At 48.3% G+C, this 24,222-nt stretch overlaps 1 protein-coding gene across 3 annotated transcripts in view; it reads right to left on the bottom strand.

Annotated features, from left to right (window-relative positions):
• LOC142560758 (negative elongation factor B-like) overlaps positions 1-18,464 on the bottom strand; it is a 41,782-nt gene extending 23,318 nt beyond the window's left edge. The window contains exons 1-3 of one of the 3 annotated variants that reach the window (XM_075673082.1): positions 17,682-18,464; positions 6,094-6,210; positions 3,405-3,731 (exon numbers count right to left, since the gene is read on the bottom strand). In XM_075673082.1, coding sequence (XP_075529197.1) covers positions 3,405-3,731; positions 6,094-6,210; positions 17,682-17,990 — 753 coding nt within the window. In that variant the 5' untranslated portion in view covers positions 17,991-18,464. The remainder of the gene's footprint in view (positions 1-3,404; positions 3,732-6,093; positions 6,211-17,681) is intronic. The other 2 variants (XM_075673081.1, XM_075673079.1) reach the window with 2 other exon arrangements.
• Between the last annotated feature and the right edge of the window lie 5,758 nt (positions 18,465-24,222).

Raw genomic sequence — 24,222 nt, 5'->3', positions numbered from 1 at the left:
TTGATAAAATTTTCAAAAATCCGATGATCACTAAATGGTTTTTGTCCTATCTCTCCAACAGAGAACAGTACGTTGTGCTTGAAAACTGTCGCTCTGATCCCTCAGGGGTGCTATCCGGTGTACCCCAGGGCAGCGTTTTGGGTCCGTTTCTTCTTTTAGTTTTCATTAATTGCATGCCCAATAGTATTACAGTACCCGTTCGGCTGTTCGCAGACGATTGTGTCTTGTATAATAAGGTAGAAAAACCCGATGACCAGACTCTTCTTGACTTAAACTTACAGAAGATTAAAACCTGGTGTGACACATGGCAAATGGTATTAAACACAAATAAAACTGTTCTCATGACGGTTACGAGAAAAAATAAACCTCTGTTTTATACGTACTCCATTGTGTACACTTCCTTAACAAGGGTTTCCGCTCATAAATATATTGGTGTTACTATTGCGTCCGACTTAAGATGGAATGTCCATATCGATGACGCGTGTACCAAGTCACGCAATGATCCCGGCCACGGCGGCCGCATTTCGATGGGGGCGAAATGCGAAAACACCCGTGTGCTTAGATTTAGGTGCACGTTAAAGAACCCCAGGTGGTCAAAATTTCCGGAGTCCTCCACTACGGCGTGCCTCATAATCAGAAAGTGGTTTTGACACGTAAAACCCCAAATATTATTATTATTATTAAGTCACGCAATGCACTATGGTCCTTAAGAAGACGCATTCACAGCGCAACTCCTGAAATACAAATTCTGGCATACAAAACGTTCATTAGACCCAATATTGGAGTACGCCAAAATAATATGGGACCCTTACACGGTAACGAATAAATCTAAACTAGATGAAATTCAACGCCTCGCTTTCAAGTTTTTTTACAATAAGTATCGGCGGCATGACTCCCCCTCAGAACTTAACAAAATTGCCGATCTACCCTCTCTAGAATCTAGAATTTCCCTCGAAAGACTAAAAATTATCTTTCTTGTTATTCATGATCTCGTTAGCATAAATAAAAACGATTACTTTATCATCCACCCAGACACCTATTTTAGGCATAGACACAGTATGTACATTCCTCCTCCCTCTGTCTTTATTGATTCTTTTAAACTTAGTTTTTTTTCCCTAGGGCTATCAATGAATGGAACGAGCTACCAGACACTATAGTGAAACTATAATCAATAGGTGAACTTCAGGAAAAAGTTAAGTCTACATATTTTACATATTTTGTCCCCTGTGACCTTACTTTGTTCATGAGTACACCTCTATAGTGCGTTTTCCAGAAAGCGTTCGTTAGAATATTTGCTCAACTATGAAGACAGTATTAGAAGTGCAGTGTTCCGATCATACCGTATGTTACTTTTGCTAAGGTCTGGACACTCTTCGTATGTCTTTCTATGCATTACCTATGTATGCCACTTTGAGTGCCTTTGTGTACAACACACTTTCTTGATCTTGTGTACCTAGTTTTCATCTGAAAGAATACTCTTGTACCTAGAAAATTAACATTGACGTATGATGCTCCACTACCTGCCTAGGAATGCAACACTTTGTATGTTCTTTCTGTACTTGTTGCACTCCGGTAATGACCCATTGTGGGTTGACAGTATTAATTTTTAAAAATAACAATTTTTCGCCATTAGCTGTGGCGCGATCCCGAATATTTGCACTCTGCAGGCCCCGCGGTTGCACCGCTGAGTATGTGCCACTCGGCACGTCGTCATGCCACTATTTGTGTGTCATCAACGTCAGGCCGTCATCGTCTATAGCTGTAGTCGCTCCGCTGTCGTCGTCTCACGGTCATCGTCACGTCATCGTCGTCATACAGTTGTCACGCCATCAATTAGACGAACCACGATGCAAATTTTGAGATTAGTGGTTGTCCTACAATTGCCGTTATACGATCGACGTCATACAGTCATCCTCACGCCCTCTTCGTCATATGGCCTTTCTCGTTCACTCGATGTCATTTTTTGTGATTCCATTGTAATGGTGCTGCCGTCATTCAACCGTGATTGCGCCGGCGTTGTCGTGTCGGAATTGGAATGCATTACGTAACCGCGCAAACGACAATGGGCGAAGAAGGAAACACACAGGACAAGCGCGAAACTTCAACAACTGGAATTGACGTTCCGCGCTTGTCCTGCGTGTTTCCTTCTTCGTCCGTTGTCGTTTGCGCGGTTACATAATGCATTCCAATATCCACCACTAACTAGCCCGCCTGTGCCTGGTAAATACGTTGTCATGTCATCGTCGTCGTCGCGTCGTCATCATACTGTCAGCGTCATGCAAGCGCTGTCATACCATCGTTGTGCTGCAGTCGTAACAGTTCCATTGTCATAATCCCAGCTTCATCACCCGATTCTAGTCATGGCGTTGTCGTCAGGCCGTCATCGTTATGTCCTTGTCCTCATCTCATTGTCCTCAAGCCGTCGTTGTCACGCTGTCGTCGTTACACTGTCTTCATGATTTCATAATCGGCATTCCGTTGCCATGCCATCGTCGTCATAGCGCACTCGGTTGCGCCAATACCTGCTTAGAAAGCCGGCCAGTGCTCAAGCGTCGGAGAGGAGCGTAGTAGCTCAAACGACAATGCTATAAAACATTGGCCTGGTTTTAACCGACAGGAAGAAATGTTACTGTGCCGCCTGCGTGTAGGAGTTTCTTTCACAAACGCCTAGTCATTCCTAATTGGAATGAATTGAAATCACATTGAAATCATCCCTGTGTGACTGTACCAGATACGAAGATGAGAGGAGTGCTCTTCGGACAGGCCCTTCCCAGAGGAGGTAGAGTTTGGGCCCGTGTGCTCTTACGTCTGCTATGTGCAAGGCCACAGAGGCGACAGAGGCGACAGAGGCGACACAGAGGCGGTGGCGCGTTTCTTGAAATTCACCAGCCTATGGACCGTTTGTGACCGACTCAGTGATGAACGCTTGTGTGTGTAACAGCACAAATTGTCAACTTCTTCCCTTTCAACCCATTTTCCCCCTTCCCAAGTGCAGGGCAGCCTACCGGGCTCAGCCTGGTTAACCTCCCTGCCTTTCCCCTTATGACTTCTCTCTCTCTCTCTCTCTCTGAAACATGCTTTACACTGGAATGTAATGGAAAAAAGCGGAACCTTCAGACCCCAAGGGATTCGGTGAGTTCGAGATCGGGAGCGAAAACGCCAAGCCCACTCCACAGCCCTCACCCCCTCCCCCTAACGCCTAAACATTCGCATTACACACTCGTAACCGTTCTGAGAGTTTGGAGGGCTTGATGACCTGTTGCAGAATCAACACTAGACATTACTTTTTTTTCTTGTTACGTACAAACACGGTCCTCCCAGAGATGTCGCCTACACAGGCTCCGCCAATAAAGTTAACTAAAACAAATAACAATAAATACAACTCCGTAGAAGGAGCCACCAACCTCCAAGTCGTGCAGCGCCATGAGCAGGTCGACGCGCAGCGTGCAGTAGTGGGCGTTCTGCGTTCGCAGGAACATGTTGCGCGCGAACTGCACAACCATTTTGTACAGAACCAAGCTGCGGTCCACCATCGCCAGGAGGCGCTGCAGGACGGCCCCCTGGCGGCGCTGTTTGGGCGTCGGTCCGAAGAATGCGGAGGGCGACTCGCCCGCCACCGAGGCAGCCTGGCCCCCCAGGGCCTCCTCTTTCTCGCTCACGTACTGGGACAGCAGAGGGAGAACTTCGTCCGCGAAGAGGTCCTTGTTGTCGTGCCAGATCTGACGCTTCACCTGCGCGCGAAAGAAATTAAACGGGGCTCATTCAGGCGAGGCAGGAATCCACCTCCCGGATGCAATGCGGGTGCACCACGTGACGACGACAACGACGACGTCACGCCTTCGTCAGGCGGCGAGGCCTCAGCAAGAAATGGCGGAGCCTTCCCTCTTGGGCTACGAGCACTTCGCGAAAGGTCGACGGGAGGGAGAAGCGTCCAGACTTTGGCGCATTTTATCAGCTAGGCAGCGGCGCGCGATCTAGCTGCTCGATGGAGAGACTCGAGAGACACGAGGGAGAGAAGGAGAGGCTCACCGGAAACGACTTCACGAATGGTACTGCCCCTTATCACCAGCAGCTGTCCCCTGTGTGTGGGTACCTCTCAAGGGTCTGCGAATTCACCTGAAGCCGAGGACAAACCCGCTATTCCGCGCCCACGACATCTGCACACCGGTCGGTCCTGACGTCTTCTTCAGCGGAATAGTTAAATCGCAGACAAGAGTTGCTATAACGCGAAGCTATGCCATTCGTATTTTATTGCAATCTCATGACGTCAAAGTTACGCGATCGCCAACGCAACCACGGGCTGTGACCCAGGCGTTTTTTTTAACAGCCCAGCCGAACGCTCTTCTCGCTTGTAGGCGACGACCTTCGTGTGGTGTGAAAGCGAATAGCATCGCATACGGTGACAGGTTTTTTTTTTATCTAACTGGCTGGCAAGATACGCCATATTGCGGAGCTGCAGATTAGTTCTTTAAGGAGCAGCTAAATGTACGCACATGGGCGCTCTCTTATTCCGCCTCCATGTAAATGCGGCTTCTGTGGCCGAGAGTCGCACTTGCTACTTAGTGCTCAGCAGCATACCGCCATTGATAGAGGAACAATGTTTGCTTTTTATTTTTAAATAGACCAGAGCTCACTCATACTCAGTCACAAACTGTACCTTTAAATTAAAGGTTCACTAAGGGTCAAACTAACCAAAATCAAACCCAGGCATCGTTCACCCGGACTTGAACTTACCGGAAATCACACTCAGGTGATCAGCTGAGGCACACAAACTCAGCCTCACTGGGACGTACTGGCATAGACACAGAATCACTGAACCACGAAATCGCGGACTCTACGCCATTTCTCGGTGCACACGGTGTGCACAGGATGTGCACAGGTTGTGCACAGGGCGCATGGTTCACTTGGAATCTCATGGACTTAGCCTGGCCCGAATTGTAGTAAGCTCAAAAACGAAACCATCGGAGTCACACGCGGTTCAAATTTGAACTCTGGCTCGCAATCTTACAACGATTCATATTACGATAAGCTCGAGCATGTACAAAATCGTTCAGTCGGATTTATTCATCCTGGCTACAATAGTACAGCAAGTTCTACGCACATGAATTACTCGATCCCTTTAACCTTACAACGCATATGAACTGACTTCAAGCAATCACTTATCTATCTGCTCTACAAGTTACATCCTACCACAACCAACACCTGCACTCTTTTCTATAGTTTCCCCAGCATTCATATAATAGTGCTTTGAACAGGCAGATAAGGCTCTTGTTCCCCACTGCAAAACTGCAGGCGTTTTGGAATTTATTCTATCCCAAAGCCTGCAATGAATGCAACCAGCTAACGCCTACTATCGCGAGTATCTTGGAGTGGTGTTTTTTTTTTCATACGTTTTAACTAATGTCAATGCGCCTGAAGAAATTAACATGACAATCTTGTGTGAATGAATTTCTGTCTTTTTTACCTACCAGTTCCTAGAAATTTTTGCGTAGTATTCTGTATTACTGTCATGTGATCTTTAACAAAGTATTTTTGTGCTTTATTAATCTAGGCCCGTGGTCAGAAGTATGAGTACCTGGGATTTATGAAAAAAGCGAATATTTTTTTCGGTGCCTTAGCGCGTAACCAGAAAATATAGGCTGCCGTTCAGACTTAGTATTGCAAACATCACAGCCAATTTATCAGCTTCATGTGGCCTGGCTGAGTTACCGAGAAACTCAGTTAGCAAGAAACCTGTAAAAGCCCATTCTGTAATTTCGTAAGGCCCAGTGTGTCTGTGTGCGCCTTATTTTTTTTTAAGACTTTCCTCTGTCCTCTTTCTAACGCATATGTCCTAACTCCAGTGTAAGGTAGCAAACCGCAGGCTAATATCTGATTAACCTCCTTGCCTTTCCTCTTTATCTTTATCTCTCTCTCTCTCTCTCTCTCTCTCTCTCTCTCAAAAGGCCTAAACGGTAAAATAAATAAAATGAGAGCTCTGCTTTGTTAGGTCTCGCTCGGTCTTATACTTACGCTCACTTCGATTCGGTTCAGGCTCACACTTACGTGGACTCTCACTCAGCCTCCGAAAAGGAAAGCTTGGGAAGCGCTTACCTGGATGTCGCATTCTTTGTAAAGTGACTTGTCACTGACCAGCAGCTTGATGTACTTCTCGTCCATGGACTTCATATTCTTGAGTATGCACATGACCACTGGACGAAGGGCTGGGTCCTGTCGGAAGACAAAGATATTTGAAAAATAAGGGAAATCTGCAATATTGGTAACGTTGTCAACACTGTTCTCTGCGAACATAAGAATTGTAGAAGGAGTTCTTTTTTTTTGTTATTGCTATAGCACCTATGACGCTCGAGGCGCACTTTTATCGTCGGCGTCGCCGTGATGTTCCGCATCAAGTCCAAAGGCAATAACACCATCACCGCACGTCGTATGCTATATATGCGAGTAAAAGCATGCGAGGGAAGCCGACGATCGCGGTTCAATCTGGCGCGCGCGAAGGAATAAAGCGAAGAGAAAACGCGCCATCTTCCGTCGCGCGAAAGGCCGTGGAGAGATGGAAGGGAGGGAAGGGGGCGTACTTCGCACGGCCGCGCGCACCGTAACTTGAAAGGGATCTGCAGGCGGCTCACACGTTCGTACGCGCCAAGTTGTCGTCGCTCTTGCATTGAAGCGATAGACCGCACGAAGGTCGCTTCGCTCGCTGCTGCTGCCGCGCTTGCTCACACCAGCGTTTACACAGTTAGTGTCCGCGCTCATCGAGTGTGATGTATTCATGTTTGCTTATGCGCGCTGACACCATACATGGTATTTCAGTTAGTAAGCGAATACCAATTCCAAGTGTATACAGCCGATAAAACTGACTAAACGACTTCGTATACTAATTCGCCTACTGATTTGCTATCTCAATCGATGCATCGCCTTTACCCGCAAAATTACAGCGCGACTGGCCGCTCGAGGCACTTTGCGTGTATTCGCGGGCTACTTTCAAGCTCGGAAATACACTTTTATGCAGCACGTATTGATCAACAGAAAGCTGTATCGGGAGTTTCTCACCTTGCTCTGCAATTTTCTTGTTGACACTTCTCATCAAATTATCCTACTTGAGGAGTTGATTAATTAATTAGGACAACTTATGTAAATAGGCGGAATGCAAAAGGTAATCTGAGCATTTCCAAGCGACGGCAAACAACATTACCTTGATTCTGTCCAGCTGCGTGGCATTTGCATATCTTTAAATCTCGGTGCATGGTAGTTGGGACACCCTTTATATGGAACATCATATGACGGTGAAAATGTGCCTGGAATGTCCATATACTCTCAGTCACAACAGACAAACGCCTCAGTGCATCCACCATCGTCTCCCTCTGTCTCTACAACGTCCTTGAGACTGTGCTTTTGCCCTTCAATTTCCTCGACTGTTTATAGCCTTCACTTCGCTTTCATAAAGGGAAACGCATGATGCGCTACAGGAGTGACAGTGTTCATTGAACTTTGATCGAAGCCCTAACAGCAGCCCCAGAAACAGATTTGTACACGTTACAGAAAAACAGTAATCGATTACAATTACTTCATTCAAAATGTAATTGTTTACAGTTAACAATTACAGCCTCATGACAGTAACTCAGCAATTACTAAAAAGTAACGAATTAGTTTAATTTCCACCCTAAATCGACTACCATTGCACAAATACAGTAAAAATAGAACGAGCTGGACCAGCTCTTTCAATGTGTTTTCCTCAGCCCTTCACACGTTACTTATCTTCTATAAAGGTATTGCTTTTCCAAATCTTCAATAGGTAATCTCTCCGTGTCCTCTTGTGAAGACATCTGCAGCGACACTGAAAGCTCGCTCGATGTGCGCGCTGCAGAGAAGGGCTGTGCTGTAACGTGCGAACACCTTCCTCGCAAGTTTGGGTTTGGTAATGCACCAGCATGGTTATTTAAGACAGGACATAACGATTCAACTGTACTGCTTGCGAAGTGACAGAATACATTCAACACTTTCTGTGGTCGTGCTCAAAATACCAAGCAGAAAGGGACGCTCTCCTCGAGAACCTGAAAAGAACCCTCCTCATTCGCACCACGCAAAGCTTTGCGTGCCAAGAAAGGTCAGTTATAGCTCGCAAAGGAGGTTCTTGCATTATTAAGAGACTTGTTTGATGAGCACGTGGTAATGTGCCGTGGTAACATTGCAAGAGACTCTCGAGCAGAGCAGTTGCTGGCCTCAATCTCCACGCTAACCCTGCTTGTAGCTACAACTCACCACCACATGATTCTGGTTACTGAATGCCGCGATGCTCGCGGTCGGTGTGCTCTGCAGCCAAGTGCTTCATTGTTGATGGCGCTAGGGGAAGGAGCTCCCAATAGGGACAGTGAAAATCTGAAAATTCCCCCATACGTGACTCCCTGGCACCACCGTCCGAAGTGGCCATCGCTGATGAGATATAAAAGCGCAGTTTCAATTTGTCCGTCAACGCCTGGTGGACCTCCACCCGGTGCCCTTTACTTGTTACCTATTTAGTCTTAAACGACTAATTGTAACGGACGCCAGCAAACGCTCACGTTCTTCGAAAAGGTGGCCAAACCTGTCGTGTAATTTAACATACAGCTGCGTATTCTTCAGCCCGAAAGGTACTAGTTCGTGCGTTGCAATCGCGAGAAATAGGTGTATATTAGTCTTGTATATATCAAACAGATAGAAACACCAGCGCTTAATGGCAAGACATTTGTCTATGTCAGAGAAGTCGTAGGCTACACTAGGGGAAAAAATAACTGATCAGCAGCTCTTACCACCTGTGAAGGCCTCTTAAAAGCACTTCCAGGAGAGATAGAGCGCTACAAATTCATTATAGGATAAAGGCTCAGAGGCCGGACACCCAAGAGGGTTTTGCGAATCTGCAAGCCCACCATGTTCAGGTGATCGAGGCGTAGCTGCAGGACGCCGATTGTGGAAATGAGGTGTTTTCATCCCTCTGGACACTGTAGTTCCCGCCAAATTTAGGTTCTCAAACCTGGGAAATGTAACTGGTTGCACGTAACTGGTTACTGAAAAAAAGTAATTAAATTACAGTGAGCGTTACCGAATGAACAAATTCATCCGTAAATTACAAAACTACCAAAAACGTAATTGATTTCAAGTAATTAATGACATGTAGTTCGTTGCGTACAAGTCTGCTTAGGAACAGTATGCCACCGCGCGCAACGGATTTGTGCGCTTCTCCTTTGTACCATTGCGTTCTGCGCAGAGTACGCTTTACAGGCAAACTTTAGACGAAGTCTTACTTCGAGGCCGACTCCAATTTACCTATTCAAAAACGTGTGAAACACAGAAGCACCCTCATTAAACAAACAGCTGAACCGATTTGAACGAAATATTTGAAGGAAAGCAGCTGAATTCTACAGGCCGTAGTGCTCTTATGCATATAAATCGTAACACGTAAGACATAAAACTTTCTCTTAAAACGTTGTTGATGTCGGCGGCGGCGGCGGCGGCGGCGGTGGCGGTAGTAGTAGTAGTAGTAGTAGTAGTAGTAGTAGTAGTAGTAGTAGTAGTAGTAGTAGTAGTAGTACTAGTAGTGGTGGTGGTGGTAGTACTAGTAGTAGTAGTAGTAGTAGTAGTAGTAGTAGTAGTAGTAGTAGTAGTAGTAGTAGTAGCAGTAGTAGTAGACTCCGAGGTCACGACCGAACATCGGCGCTTCGGGCAACCTGACAGCTGGTCACCCTCGGGTGGAATCTTTTGGCGGCGGAGGTGTCTGTCACGTCTCAACACGGAGAAGGGAATTAATTAGACGTTTGCCACGAGGCAACCCCACCCATCCATCAGCACCTATCCAGAAGCCAACGCAGCGTTGACACCGACTGTTGACGGGTCCACAAAATGCCCCTCTACCAGCACCTCACAACCTGAAGTGACGATGTAAAGGGGCGAACGTTGAATGCTACCGTGAGAACGGGTTCGACCTTGCATTCCCAGGTTGCTACCCTGTCACCTGTTCCGCACCATCGGAGGTGGAGTGCTGCGAAACGATTAGATATCATTGGCGGGGTATTGCGACCTATTCGACGATTGTGATTCGCCGCGATACAATCATCAGATTCCCTAGTCGAGTCGCCTAGGGAAGATGACGTTAATAAAGTGGAGACATTTCGTGCAGTGAGGCTGACGTTTCCTGATGTGAACTCAGTCGTTTAATATGCTCCTATGCGAAACTGCCTTTCGTAAAATAAAACCTTCTTTTCCCTTCATTCCTACTGCTGGACGTACTCGTCGATGGGCTTGGTGGATTCCTGGTCCAAATGCCACCTCGAGCCGCAACAGCCGCTACTTCACCTTCTCAACGCGACACCCGGCAAGCCACTGTCGACCAGGTCGTGCCAATATGAACTTGTCAAACTCGCTGCAAAACTCGTGAACGCGATAATAACGAACGTTTTAATGCAGAAAGTGTGCAGTACTTCAAGTGCTGTTACTCAAACGCGTGTTCGCTAAATAACCCCTTGCCGTTGCCCGCCGTGGTGACCATGGTGTTGTGCTAATTATCCCGAGGTCACGGGATCAAATCCCGGCCGCGGCGGCCGCATTTCGGTGGGAGCGAAATGCAAAGGAACCCGCGTTACCGTGCATTTTGTCCACGTTAAAAAACCCCAGGTGGTCAAAATTTAGTCCGGGATCTCCCCACTGCGGCGTGCTTCATGATCATGTCCTGATTTTGTTCTCCCATACCTTACGCAGACCTTACATTGCGTAGGATCGGCGAACTTTCTTTAACGCGTCTTCTTAAGTGCAAGGCTGAGCAGCAAGACGAGGGCATGTAGAAAAGGAGACAACAAAAGCGCCGACTCCCAGGAGAGTGGCTTTTTTTACCAGCCTCCTATGTATCCACAAATACCCAGCAAGGGAGGCGTTATCAGTTATTAGTGTGTCCCGTCGAGGGGTTTTGCTGCTGCACAGTATGCGCAAAGAACAACGTCGCGTAGGGGACCGTCTGCGAGCAACCCGGTCTTCGCTGCGCAGTTCTTTCTGGAACGTAGTGCATACGGCAAACATCGGTCATTTTTGTTTTCCGCTAGGGAATAGGACAGTCCAATGACACTACAAGACGCAAATCATAGCTTTTTCGACAAAATGTATTGCCCGTTCGTTATAGAATGAAAAGAATTATTTATGCAAATCAAAATCTCACAAAAACCGCGCTAAAATAAATATCAGAAAGTACTCAACTACGAACTGTACTGAACAGCCGCGAGATCTTGGCGCTTCAGGGTGTCCAGATCTTTAACAATAGCCGCTAATTTACACGCACGCGCGCGCACATGCATACACACTGCACACAGAATAAGCAAGGTTTTCAGCAATGCTACAGCGCATTCGTTCAGTTTTAAAACACTCCAAGCTGAAAGGAAAACCAGCATACAAATATGAAGATAGAAGATATGCACTCCAAGTTCACTTGTAATTTTGAACATCAAGAGCTCGAGAGAGAGACAGAGAGAGAGATTCTAGGAAACTCTTGGTAGCTCATTAACAAACGTTGGTGGCGCCTGACTAAACAAAACAAAAAATATAGGCTGCAAATACTGCGCACCCCCCATTACTCGACCCCGGTTTTACTCAAGAGTGCAGAGAAATACTGACGACATACTCCGGCAGCACTCTTGCATATCTCTACAGTCACACACCGCACTAATTTTCCGATTGCTGAAGAAACGTACCGTGCAGCTGTTTTACGGACACGTCGGTATCCCTACGAACATTGTGATAAGCTTTTCTGTCGGGCATTCACCTTCCACATTTTTTTTTTCTATACTACAACGAAGTAGCAGCAGCATTATGTGAAATCACTTTGGCTATCCAACAAAGCCCTAGCAGAGGCGCCACAGAACAACCAGACAATTTTCCCCAAAGGCTACAGTGCTACAAATCTGTCTGTCTTAGATAAGATAAATGCCTGACACATTTCAAGCAGTCCATCATCATCAGCCTGGTTACGCCCGCTGCAGGGCAAAGGCCTCTCCCATACTTCTCCAACAACACCCGGTCATGTACTAATCGTGGCCATGTCGTCCCTGCGAACTTCTTAATCTCATCCGCCCACCTAACTTTCTGCCGCCCCCTGCTACGCTTCCCTTTCCTTGGAATCCAGTCCGTAACCTTTAATGACCATCGGTTATCTTCCCTCCTCATTACATGTCCTGCCCATGCCAATTTCTTTTTCTTGATTAAAACTAAGATGTCATTAACTCGCGTTTGTTCCCTCACCCAATCTGCTCTTTTCTTATCCCTTAACGTTACACCCATCATTCTTCTTTCCATAGCTCGTTACGTAGTCCTCAATTTAAGTAGAACCCTTTTCGTAAGCCTCCATGTTTCTGCCCCGTAAGTGAGTACTGGTAAGACGCAGCTATTATACACTTTTCTCTTGAGGAATAATGGCAACCTGCTGTTCATGATCTGAGAATGCCTGCCAAACGCACTCCAGCCCATTCTTATTCTTCTGATTATTTCTGTCTGATGATCCGGATCAGCCGTCACTACCTGCCCTAATTAGATGTATTCCCTTACCACTTCCAGTGCCTCACTACCTATCGTAAACTGCTGTTCTCTTCCGAGACTGTTAAACATTACTTTAGTTTTCTGCAGATTAATTTTTAGACCCACTCTTCTGCTTTGCCTCTCCAGGTCAGTGAGCATGCATTGCAATTGGTCCCCTGAGTTACTAAGCAAGGCAATATCATCAGCGAGTCGCAAGTTACAAAGGTATTCTCCATTAACTCTTATCCCCAATTCTTCCCAATCCAGGTCTCTGAATACCTCCTGTAAACACGCTGTGAATAGCATTGGAGAGATCGTATCTCCCTGCCTGACGCCTTTCTTTATTGGGATTTTCTTGTTTTCTTTATGGACGACTACGGTGGCTGTGGAGCCGCTATAGATATCTTTCAGTATTTTTACATACGGCTCGTCTACACCCTGATTCCGTAATGCCTCCATGACTGCTGAGGTTTCGACAGAATCAAACGCTTTCTCGTAATCAATGAAAGCTATATATAAGGGTTGGTTATATTCCGCACATACCCGCCGTGGTTGCTCAGTGGCTATGGTGTTAGGCTGCTGAGCACGAGGTCGCGGGATTGAATCCCGGCCATGGTGGCCGCATTTCGATGGGGGCGAAATGCGAAAACACCCGTGTACTTAGATTTAGGTGCACGTTAAAGAACCACAGGTGTTCGAAATTTCCGCAGTCCTTCACTACGGCGTGCCTCATAATCAGAAAGTGGTTTTGGCTCGTAAAACCCCGTAATTTAATTTTTTCTAATATTCCGCACATTTCTCTATGCGGAATATAATGAACCTCCTATATGAACACAGGAATCAAACCCCGGCCCTCAGTCCCCAGCACCTGCGAAGCAACTGACCACGGCGGTGGTCAGACCTGCGACGCAGCGGAGGGTGCTAAGCAGTCCATATTGTAAATATCACTCAACAGCAAAATTTTAATGCGATCTCACTCTCAGAAAAAAGGATGGCCAGCGAAGCTGTGTATGTGGGCCCCTTAATGGTGAACTGCACCTCCGCCCCGGGTCGGCCCCGCATTGCACTAGCTTCGGCATCTGCCCACGTATGGAGAATGCTTAACGCCTGCTCCAGCTGCATCGCGGGTCGGTCCGGCATTTCACTAACTTCGGGACCGGCCCACGTATGGGGAGTGCTTAACGCCTGCGTCCCCTCCGCCGCGCGTCTGCCAGGCAGTTCACTATCTTCGGGATCGGCCCACGTATGGGGAGTACTTAACGCCTGCGTCCCCTCTGCCACGGGTTGGCACGGTATTTCACTAACTTCGGACCGGCCCATGTATGGGGAGTGCTTAACGCCTGCATCCCTTCCGCCAGCCCGGCATTTCGCTATCTTCGGTATCGGCCTACGTACGGGGAGTACTTAACGCCTGCGTCCCCTCCGCCGCGGGTCGGCCCGGCAGTTCACTATCTTCGGTATCGGCCTATGTATGGGGAATACTTAACGCCTGCGTCCCCCCTGCCGCGGGATCGGCCCACGTATGGGGAGTACTTAACGCCTACGTCCCCTCTGCCGCGAGTCGGCGCGGCATTTCACTATCTTCGGGATCGGCCTATGTATGAGGGATACTTAACGCCTGCGTCCCCCCTGCCGCGGGTCGGCCCGACATTTCACTATCTTCGGGATCGGACCACGTATGGGGAGTACTTAACGCCTGCGTACCCTCTGCCGCGCGTCGGCCCGGCAGTTCAGTCTTCGGGATCGGCTCACGTATGGGGAGTACTTAAGGCCTGCGTCCCCTCTGTCGCGGGTCAGCCCGGCATTTCACTACCTTCGGGACCGGCCCATGTGTGGGGAGTGCTTAACGCCTGCGTCCCTTCCGCCAGCCCAGCATTTCGCTATCTTCGGTATCGGCCTACGTACGTGGAGTACTTAACGCCTGCGTCCCCTCCGCCGAGGGTCGGGCCGGCATCCCACTATCTTCGGGATCGGGGCACGTATCGGGAGTTTTGTGTCTACACACGGACACGATCCGATCCTTGGGGAAGTAGCGCTTAACAGCTTCGCTGTAAAATTGGTTACGTCTTTGTTTTTAATTAACTAACTAATTAATTAATGATGACGACGACATTGGACCCAATCCTGACGATGATATTTTTGTGTCTACACACGGACACGATCCTGGGGGAACTGCCCCTTAACAGCATTGCTGTAAATTTGTTTATCGCTTCACTCTTTGAGGTATGCCAGTGACTGCGTTCCAATTTTCCGGGAAGTCCAGTGACACAAGTCGATGGCAACTGCCATAGAAACGCTCATTCACATAGCACCATAGAGTTTCTCACTATAACAACTAAAGAGAAATCTGAAGCCACCGTCTATGGGAGTTTCTTAAGGGGGCACCGTGCCTTCATAGGAATGACGATATATGTGTCTGCGAGGCTCGTGTTGGCTGGTGTTGTAAGAGGCTTCGTCTAAAACGTGGATATGGCTACACAAATAACGCTTTCTCAAAGTAAAATCTTCATAAAATGTTTCCATTCACGCATAATACATCTTTACTCACCTACAATGCATGACCAAGCGAAGAAAAGCAAGAACAGACGACCAACTGTTTCAAAGCGAGCGCGAACCTTGTCGTCTGTCCTCCAACTTTAGCGGCCCGCTGATACTTTTTTACGTAACATATAGTCGTACACGCAATAACAAGTTCTCATAGTTAAACAAAACATGTTTTCGCGTAATAATAAAGCTAAAACAGCTTTTCACGAGCTGTTTTAGTAGAAATGAATCATTGTGACAGACGGAACTGTACTTGCCAAGCGCGTCTTCAAGGTGTCCTGTCTCTCCGAGAACGATGCCATTCCGAAGTCACAATATACCGGCATTCCCGTGCATGCCACAGCGCAACAGCGCCAGATTTCCATTTAGGTAATGTAGTGAGAAACTATACGCATAGCACCAATTGAGCCCTGCACCCCCGCACCGATATCAGTGCAGAGGTCGGTATGCACGAGTGATCACTTTCGGACATATGCTTTCGCAAGATTTCGCGCGACTACAGCAGGGACCTTGTATGCTCAACGTCTGCCAAGTTCACAGCAGCGACAGAACACGCAGGCTAGCGAGCGGAATTATGGAGGGACGCGATTCCGAATTGCGACGACGCTTGCGGACGCTCAGTGCGTGGAAAGGGTCGCGATCGAACGCAGCAGCAGCACGAGCGTTCCGAATCTTGAGCTTTAAACTGCCCACTCGGACAAACATTTCTTGCCGTTTGGAAAGTCGTTTCATCTCATAATGCCTCTACATCGCAGCCCTAGCAACGCCTCCTAACGGCTAACGTCGACACCACTGGTGTGATCAATGCGAGTCGTACAGGCCTGCGTATTATGCAGGGTGCCCATAGCCCTGGGCAACAACTCGCGACCGCGTTCCAAAAGGACTTCTTCTTGGGCAAGTTGGTGCTTAGATTTCCTAGGTATACTTTGTGGCGCAGAATACATTTCTTGAAAAGGGACAGAAGAAAAGGAGACAGTGAAGCGCCAAACTACCAACTGTTTAATGACAGCCTGAACAAACGTATAGAAGAAAATACAACTTCCCTCATGCGCAGGGAGCCAAGGTGCGACAGAACAACATGGTCATGATAACATACTTTGGATGAAGCACATTTCTGCGGAATATAATACGATAGATGTATCGCTGACACAATCAGACCCTTTCTTTTTAATATAAAACGCTTCCAACAACTCCCTTGCAGTTTGGTCCCTACTTTTGCCAAGAATCAATACTTGTTCAAAGCATGGCCTACAACGACAGGCTTTACAGTGCGCAGGAAGATGCGCGTTGTCACACTTGCCGATGCTATTAGCGTGCTCCCTCAGTCTGTCATTAATACAACGTCCCGTTTGTCCGACGTATGACTTGCCGCAATCTAGGGGTATCTCGCAGACCACCCCTTCAACGCAGTCCCTGAAATGTTTGGCGTGATGCTTCTGGCAGCCCCGCGGCCCCTCGCGTGTGATCCGGGGACACAATTGAGCTAACTTGTTGGGAGCCGAAAAGACAACCGGAATGCCATATCTGGTAGCTACCTTCTTGAGGTTATGGCTCACACGGTGCACATAAGGTACTACTTCTGGTTTTACTCGCTCCCTTTCCTTCGAGTGCGTTTTCCCACTCGCAGCGGTAGTTTTCAGCTTCTGTAGGAGGGACTCGACCACGGCATTTGAGACAGACTGAGGGTAGCCTGCTTTTTGAAGTCTCTCAAGTTGATGGAAACCTTGGCTCCCTGCGCATGAGCGGAAGTTGTATTTTCTTCTATACGTTTGTTCAGGCTGTCATTAAACAGTTGGTAGTTTGGCGCTTCACTGTGTCCCTTTCTTCTGTCCCTTTTCAAGAAATGTATTTTGCGCCACAAAGTATACTTAGGCGACCGCGTTCTGTGCACGGTGTTAAAGATTGCGTGCTCGGCGTTATACCAGGAACGCCGTCCTGTAGACGCCGACGCGTCTCACGTAAACGCACCTGATGTAATATAGTACGCAAAATGTCGCGAAAGCATCTCCGAAGGTGATCGCCCGAGAAAGCGTCCCCCTAGACTGGCGATACTAGAGGTATTTTTGAGCACGTCCGGCTTATACTTTCGACTCATCTCTTATGCTGGTGCCACTTTCGATCGCGATATCAAGCGCAACAGGAATCGAATTTCCTGAACGCAATTGCTTCTTTGCGCAATCTACGGAAGGGAGCCAATTGCGATCGAGAATATTTATCACGATCGGGCTCGATCGCAGTCGAAAGTGGCGCGTGGTACCGGGAATTCGGCGTCCCGATCGCGCTGGAGACTTCTCAGAAGACTGACTTCTTATCAGATTGAATGTGTGCATGTGAAAGCAGTACAATACCCCTGCGTTGCACAGACACATACGAGAATGCTCGAGTCAACACTGATGTAACGCGAATCAAGCGCTGCGGTGCCCGTCATTACCAAGTACACCTGGCTCCGGACCCAGTAAACCCGATCGCGCACCCTTGTGCTTGGACTGGGCTCTAATTTTTCGATGCGGCTTCACTTCCATCAGCACGGAAATAGTCCCAGTGAAAAGGTGTATTACCATCCCTATACGTTCAACACAGAGACGGAACACTGCATGTTGCCCTCGTACCTTGATGTATGGGAAGCTTTTCTCCAGCATGTCCTTGAGCTTCTTCTCCTTCTCGCGGCCTTCTTTCTTGGCCAGAGTCTCGATCTGCCGCATGAGATGTCCCTTGAGTTCATCCCGCACGGATGTGTGGAAGTCCAGTCGCCGAACACCGTGGATGTCTAGCAGCGATAACATCGGGCGCAAAGAAGGCAAGAGGATCGCATTCTCCTCTTGAAACTCTTCTATTGCTCGCAGCGGATCTGTGCAGTTGGTCAAGGCTTCGCGGAGAGCCTCCCGACCTGGAAGGCCAACTTCCTTGAGACCGGCCATGGAAGAAGACGAAAAATTCAGCCGGATATGTTATATCCAACAGGAGCTGTAGAAGGCAGGGGAACCGATGGAGGTGGGGATGCGTTGAACTCGGAGACAGCTTCTTGGCACAGTCACCCTCTTCGTGCTTTGCTGTCGAGGAGCCTAGCTTTGGTCCGCGCGGCACTGGAGGCACGGCTGAAGAGGCTGTTTATACGAGGATCCCGTACTTCTATAGAGGCGGTCTAACTTCGTAGCCTTGACGTCGTCGACCTCGCGTCTGGTCACACAGGCTTCGGCGTCCCGCCTCCACGGGAACGTTCGACCATGTGCAGCTTCAAACGCACGCCAAGCGCGACGCGAAAATGGGTGACGTCGAGCGGGAAGAAAACGAGCACCGAGGAACGCGCGATGCGACGGACGGCGCAGGAGCGTTAGAAACGGTGAAACGCTGTCGCAAAATCGCTGAGCACAGTGCTCGCGACGCTGAGAGCCCGCGTCTCGTGCAGACCCGGTGGCTTGTTCGCACGTGCGTGACTTAGGCCGCCGGCTCCGTGGGCGAAGAGTTTCATCGAGGATGCCTCTATGGAGCGTTTCCAGCGATCGCTTGCGCGGATCGTTACCACGGTACGAAAATTCCCAAAGGGGGCTTTTGCGGTTAGCTCGCTGCGTACAGGCAAACCTGACGCCCAAACATTTCGTATATTCGAACAAATACGCCTTTCGCAACGCACTTCAGCTTGCGAGGCACTTCAATTTTGTCTTTCTTGAGGGCTACTGGCCTATCTGAACGCCTTTAGCTTGCTCAGGCCCTCCACGTGCTTGCGCGAGGAGGAGGAGGAGGAAAAACTTTATTTGCTCTAATTGGTTAGAAATTAGCGGTGGCAGATGCGGTCGACCGTCTTCACGGTCTTCTTCCCCATCTGCACAGGGTCGACGCCCCTATTCCAGGGCACCACTGAGGGTGGCTACTCGGCGAGCGTGCCTTACTAGTCCATGCTGGACTTTCGGGTCGCTGCTGGAGAGCCCCCTCTCCCACTGCTCCGCACTCGGGTCTTTTATTTGAAGGAATTGTTGATTCTGAACGCATTCCCATGTAATGTGATATAAGGTGGGGTTGGCGCCGCACCAGGGGCAAATGTCTCTATACTGGGTGGGAAACATCTTGCTTAGTGTGTTTAGGTTTGGATATGTTCCTGTCTGCAGCCTCCTCCAAGAGGTTGCTTCATGCTGATTTAGGCTGTTGTGGGGTGGAGGGTATTTGATTCGGACCCCCTTATAGTAATTCAAAATGTCTGAGTAGCTTGGGTTGACTGGTATGGGTTCCTCAGGGTCGGTGCTTGTGGCCGCTCGGTTTGTGTGCTCTCGAGCTGCCTTGTCCGCCCTTAGGTTCCCTTCTATTCCAGCGTGTCCCGGTACCCAGAAAATTGTATGCCTGACTTTGTTGTTAGCCCTGCAGGAGCGGAGGATGTGAAGCGCTCTGCGTCCTATTCTGCCGTTCATGTAATTCCGACACGTAGTTTGCGAGTCGGTGAGTATTGTTAAAGACCTTTCGGATCGGTAGCCCTCCACTGCCGCTAGAGCTACGGCTATTTCCTCAGCTTCCGTTACCGAGCAGTCCTTCATTGACGCGCTGCTGATCTCTTTGTAGTCCTGGCTTATTACTATCGCAGCTGTCTTTACTATGTTTGTGCCTCTTTGCTTGGCGTATACTGCAGCATCTGTGTATACTGTTGTGTTTTTTGTGGCCAGGTACTTTTCGACGTATTTCGCCCTTGCGTCCCTTCGCGCCGTGTGGAGGTTTGGGTCCATGTTTTTGGGTAGGGGGCTAACAGTGTATGTTTTCCGATATTCATCAGGAATCCCCTCCGTTCTTTGGGTTTCTTTGATTGATTCCGCGAAGCCTAGCCTTATTAGCAGTTCCCTTCCCGTTTTGGTCTGCTGGAGTCTCATGAGCTGTGCGATACTTTGGGCTTCTTTTAATTCTTCGAAGGTGTTGCTTAAACCAAGTGCCATTAGTTTCTCTGTCGATGTATTCTTCGGCAGGTGAAGTGCTGTTTTGTACGCTTTGCGTAAAATTGTGTCCGCTTCTTGTATTTCCTGTTTGGTGCAGTTGAAGTACGGGAGTGAGTATGCGACCCTGCTGACCACCAGGTTGCCAACCAGCTTAAGTGTGTCTCCTTCTTTCATCCCATATCTCTTTTGTGACACCCGCGTGATCATGCGTGCTATTTGGGTTGTTGACTGCTTGAGTGTTTTCAGCGTGTGGGTGCAGCGCTGGTTGGATTGCACCCACATTCCAAGGATCCTGATTTGTTGGCTTTCGGGTATCGGCTGCCCCTTTAGCCATATGTTAAGGCTTTCTTTGCTTTTCTTGCCCCGTGTAATTCTCAGAAGCTCGGATTTCTCCGTGGAGCACTCAAGGCCTCTTTCCCCGACGTATTCTTCCACGCAAGTGGCTGCTTCTTGCAGATAGCTTTCTTTTTGGCACAGCGAGCCTTTAGTGGCCCAGATAGTGATGTCATCTGCATAAATGGCGTGTTTTATGCCTTCGATTTTGCTTAGTTTATGCCCTAGGCCAATCATAGCGATGTTAAAGAGTATCGGGGAAATTACTGAACCTTGGGGTGTCCCCTTGTTTGGTGTGGGGAATTTTTGTGATCGAATCTCTCCCAAACCTATTGTTGCTGTTCTATTGGAGAGGAAAGCTTTGACGTATCCGTGTACTTTCTTCCCGCAGTCTACGCTGTTAAGGCCCTCCAGGATTGCCGCGTGGCTTACGTTGTCAAAAGCTCCTTTTATGTCTAGCGCCATTAAAATGTGTTCTCCGTTGTATGTTATGTTGCTGAGAACCTCATGTTTAATTTGGAGAAGGACATCCTGTGTCGAAAGCTTGGATCGGAAACCGAACATACTATGGGGGTGTAGCTCGTTTTCCTCCATGCAACGTTGTAGTCTTTTTGTTACTATCCTCTCATATAATTTGCCTAAGCACGATGTCAGGGAGATTGGTCGTAAGTTTGTTACCTGTAGCTTTTTACCTGGTTTGGGAATCATTACAATCTCGGCGTGTTTCCATTCCTCTGGTACCGTTTCCGCAGCCCAGCGTTGGTTGAGGAAGGCGGTGAGTTGTTCCACCTGTTCGTCCCCTAGGTTTCGAATAAGTGAATTTCTGATTTTGTCCGCGCCCGCTGCTGTATTCTTTTTTACGCTTCTTATGGCCGCGTACACCTCTTCTTTTGTGATTGGCCTGTCCAGCAGCTCGTTTTCTTTCCCTTTGTATTGTTGTGTGTAGGACGCCGGGTGGTCATGTCCGAAACATTTGACTCTGACCTGCTCTAGCAGTTCCGAGTCCGGTCCCTCGAATTGGTGTACCATTGTTGGTGTACCATTGGTGTACTTATTGTTTTCTATCTATCTATCTATCTATCTATCTATCTATCTATCTATCTATCTATCTATCTATCTATCTATCTATCTCTCTATCTCATCATTCTATTCCTCTTTCCCGTCCCTCAGAGTAGGGTAGCCAACCAGACGCATTTCTTGTTAACATCCCTGCCTTCTCTCTTCTTTTCCTCTCCTCCTCCTTCGCCGCTGAAACCAATGACGGCTGCAATACGACGGAACGGTAGCCAAGGCAAGTTTGAAGTCTGGGCAGAGCAGAGGGAGAGCGTACAATGTGCAGAGGGAAGCAGACAATGTCTCGTGTGTCTTACTGTGGTGGACATTGTCGAATTGCACAATATTGTCCAATTTGCGATCTGGTCAGCTCCGATTTAATGGCTCGATCAGAATGCCGCCATTAAAGAATTTGACAATACGTCTGAATTTGACAATGCACAGAATAGCAGCCCCGTTTATCCCCTGAGACATGAACCAAGTAGCTCACAATATAGCCTCCGAGAGTGTGTCTTGTGTCGCAGCCAAATCAACCTCGCGCGCTCGTATGGTGACGCTGCCGCTCCGTAAACTCCGTTATCGCTAGCGCCACCACGAAGTCTAATGGAAAAGTTCGCGTATGTTTACTCGCAGACGTTATACCAACGCGCTAACGCGAGAGAGTCGGTTGCTCCGGCGCTTCGGCAACAAAGAAAACAACTCTCGACATCCTTCGACTAGGCGCGACCGCGACGACCCCCTCCTCCTCTCGCTATGCTCTTGACACTCTCGCTGCCTTCTTAGATGCTCTCTCTCTCTCTCTCTCTCTCTCTCTCTCTCTCTCTGTCTCTCTCTCTCTCCCTCTACACGCTTATGAATCTTTTTTCGGCAACCACGGAGATCAACGGCACAACCGGCAGAAATCGCTTTTCATCGTTCGTGGCTTCGTTCGATTACCCCGGAGGCTCGGACGTTGTGACAATCATTTTGTGCTTATACGCTCTGTGTAAAACGTAGCTGCGCTGTAGTTGTAGTAAAAAAAAATTATCGGACGACTTGGTCCCCAACGAATTAGGATAAAACAGAAGCGTAGAATGAACGTGGACGAGGCGAGTACACGGTACGGTTTGAAAGCGTTCTTAGAAAATTCTTGCCGATCGCAATCTGAATATCCAGGTAGGGCGCCTAAAAGCAGCAAAAAAAAAAAAAAAAGAGAAAGAGAAATCGAGTACACCTAAGCACTTCCGAGTTTCGAATACGAAAGCATTAATGCCGAATTGAAGGCCGCTGAGCACTCCTCGAGTTACTCCTCGCAGAAAAACGACCGCGTTGAGATGCTTGGCGCGTTTTGATTTGGCCTTACCGAGACGCACTTACTGGCCCTTTTCGCGAAGCAGTTTGCTCTAGAGAAACGAGATGGCGCTTTCGGCGGCGCGCCGCACGTTGCCTCAGCGAAAGCGCACGAATACGAAACCATTTCCTCTGCTGCCCAATCAACTGTCGGAAATGCAACTAGGTTTTCGTTTCATTCATGCTACGAAATATGGAGCGGTGGGGTGAAGACATTTTCAGTAGTTGGCTGCAAATATTTTGACTGGCATATTAAGGAATGGAATGTATCTGTGTCCCCAAGTTCACAGACCTCTGCCGCGTAAGGACTGCCTGTGTTGCCGGCTCTTCGCGATATACGGCTTCCCTCGACGATAAAAAAATATCATTCGCTCGCGTTGTAGCGCTAACCTCCTAGTGAAGGACTCGAACCCCGTAACGTCTGCACCAGTGAGTATACCGCTCGTTATACGGTGACAAAGGAAGTAGCGCCGCTTCTTGACATATAGTAAGTTTCTCTCACGTTATCTACACACACACACCCCAACTCACACACGAACTTGCGCCCGCTCTATCGCCAACGGATCAAGAATAACTTAACGGGCGTGCACTTCAATTAATACTCCGAAGCATGGGTGACGGCGACTACACCGACAGCACATTAATGTTCGAAGCTGAACGTTTTGTAACGGCCAGTCCACACAGTAAGCGAGTGGCTAGCGATAATATGTATTTGCTATAAGTTATGACACCGAACAGAATATATACTTCACAAGCCTTGTGTCCAGCAAGAACAAATATATCGCAACAGGGCGTACCCGCGAGCGATCAGGCAGAAACTAAACAATCATATAGTGACCGTCCGAGGAACTTTACCGATTCAGAAACGTAACCGACCGCTGCTTAAAAGTATTCGCTATATAAAGAAAGAAGAACGAAACACACTCATACCGATTCAATTCATAAGAGGAAAGTTAGGGTAGTTTGTAATAAATTTTCAGCCGGGCCCCTTTTATTACACGCATTGTATACGCTGCTCGCTCCGTTTCGACAAAGCGTAATGAGCTCTGAAAGCGCTTACATGTCCTTTGAAGCTGTAACAAAATATTCGCGTGTCGTCCACCCAGTCACCGTCTACCATATCCGCCGAAACAGAGGTTTGCCGAGCCGCACCGGGGTCATGTACATCCATTGTAAACAAAGAGGCAACGGAGGCAGCTAGCTGAGGCTAGCAATGGACGCATCACCACGTGATCAAACATGCCAGTGCCCACGGGATCTGCGTGAAAAAGGCCAATAACACAGGCGAGAGCTTGCGCCGAGAGCGAGAGGCAAGGTTACTCCCCCTCTCGGGGAGTGGCCACCATCACCACGTTGATCGCTGTCGACGCCTGCAAGATCCCAGTCGCATCTTGGTATAACCGAGCGTCACCGTTCCTACCTGAAGTGCAGCTTTTATGTTTGAAAAATGGCAGAGGCCTTTGTCACTTAGATTTAAAAGGGGGGTTGTACACGTGCGTTCGTTGTGATTGAAGGCCACTCG

The sequence above is a fragment of the Dermacentor variabilis genome, chromosome 10 (assembly GCF_050947875.1).
Source record: "Dermacentor variabilis isolate Ectoservices chromosome 10, ASM5094787v1, whole genome shotgun sequence".
Lineage (NCBI taxonomy): Eukaryota > Metazoa > Arthropoda > Arachnida > Ixodida > Ixodidae > Dermacentor > Dermacentor variabilis.
This window is presented reverse-complemented; position numbering and strand designations above follow the sequence as displayed.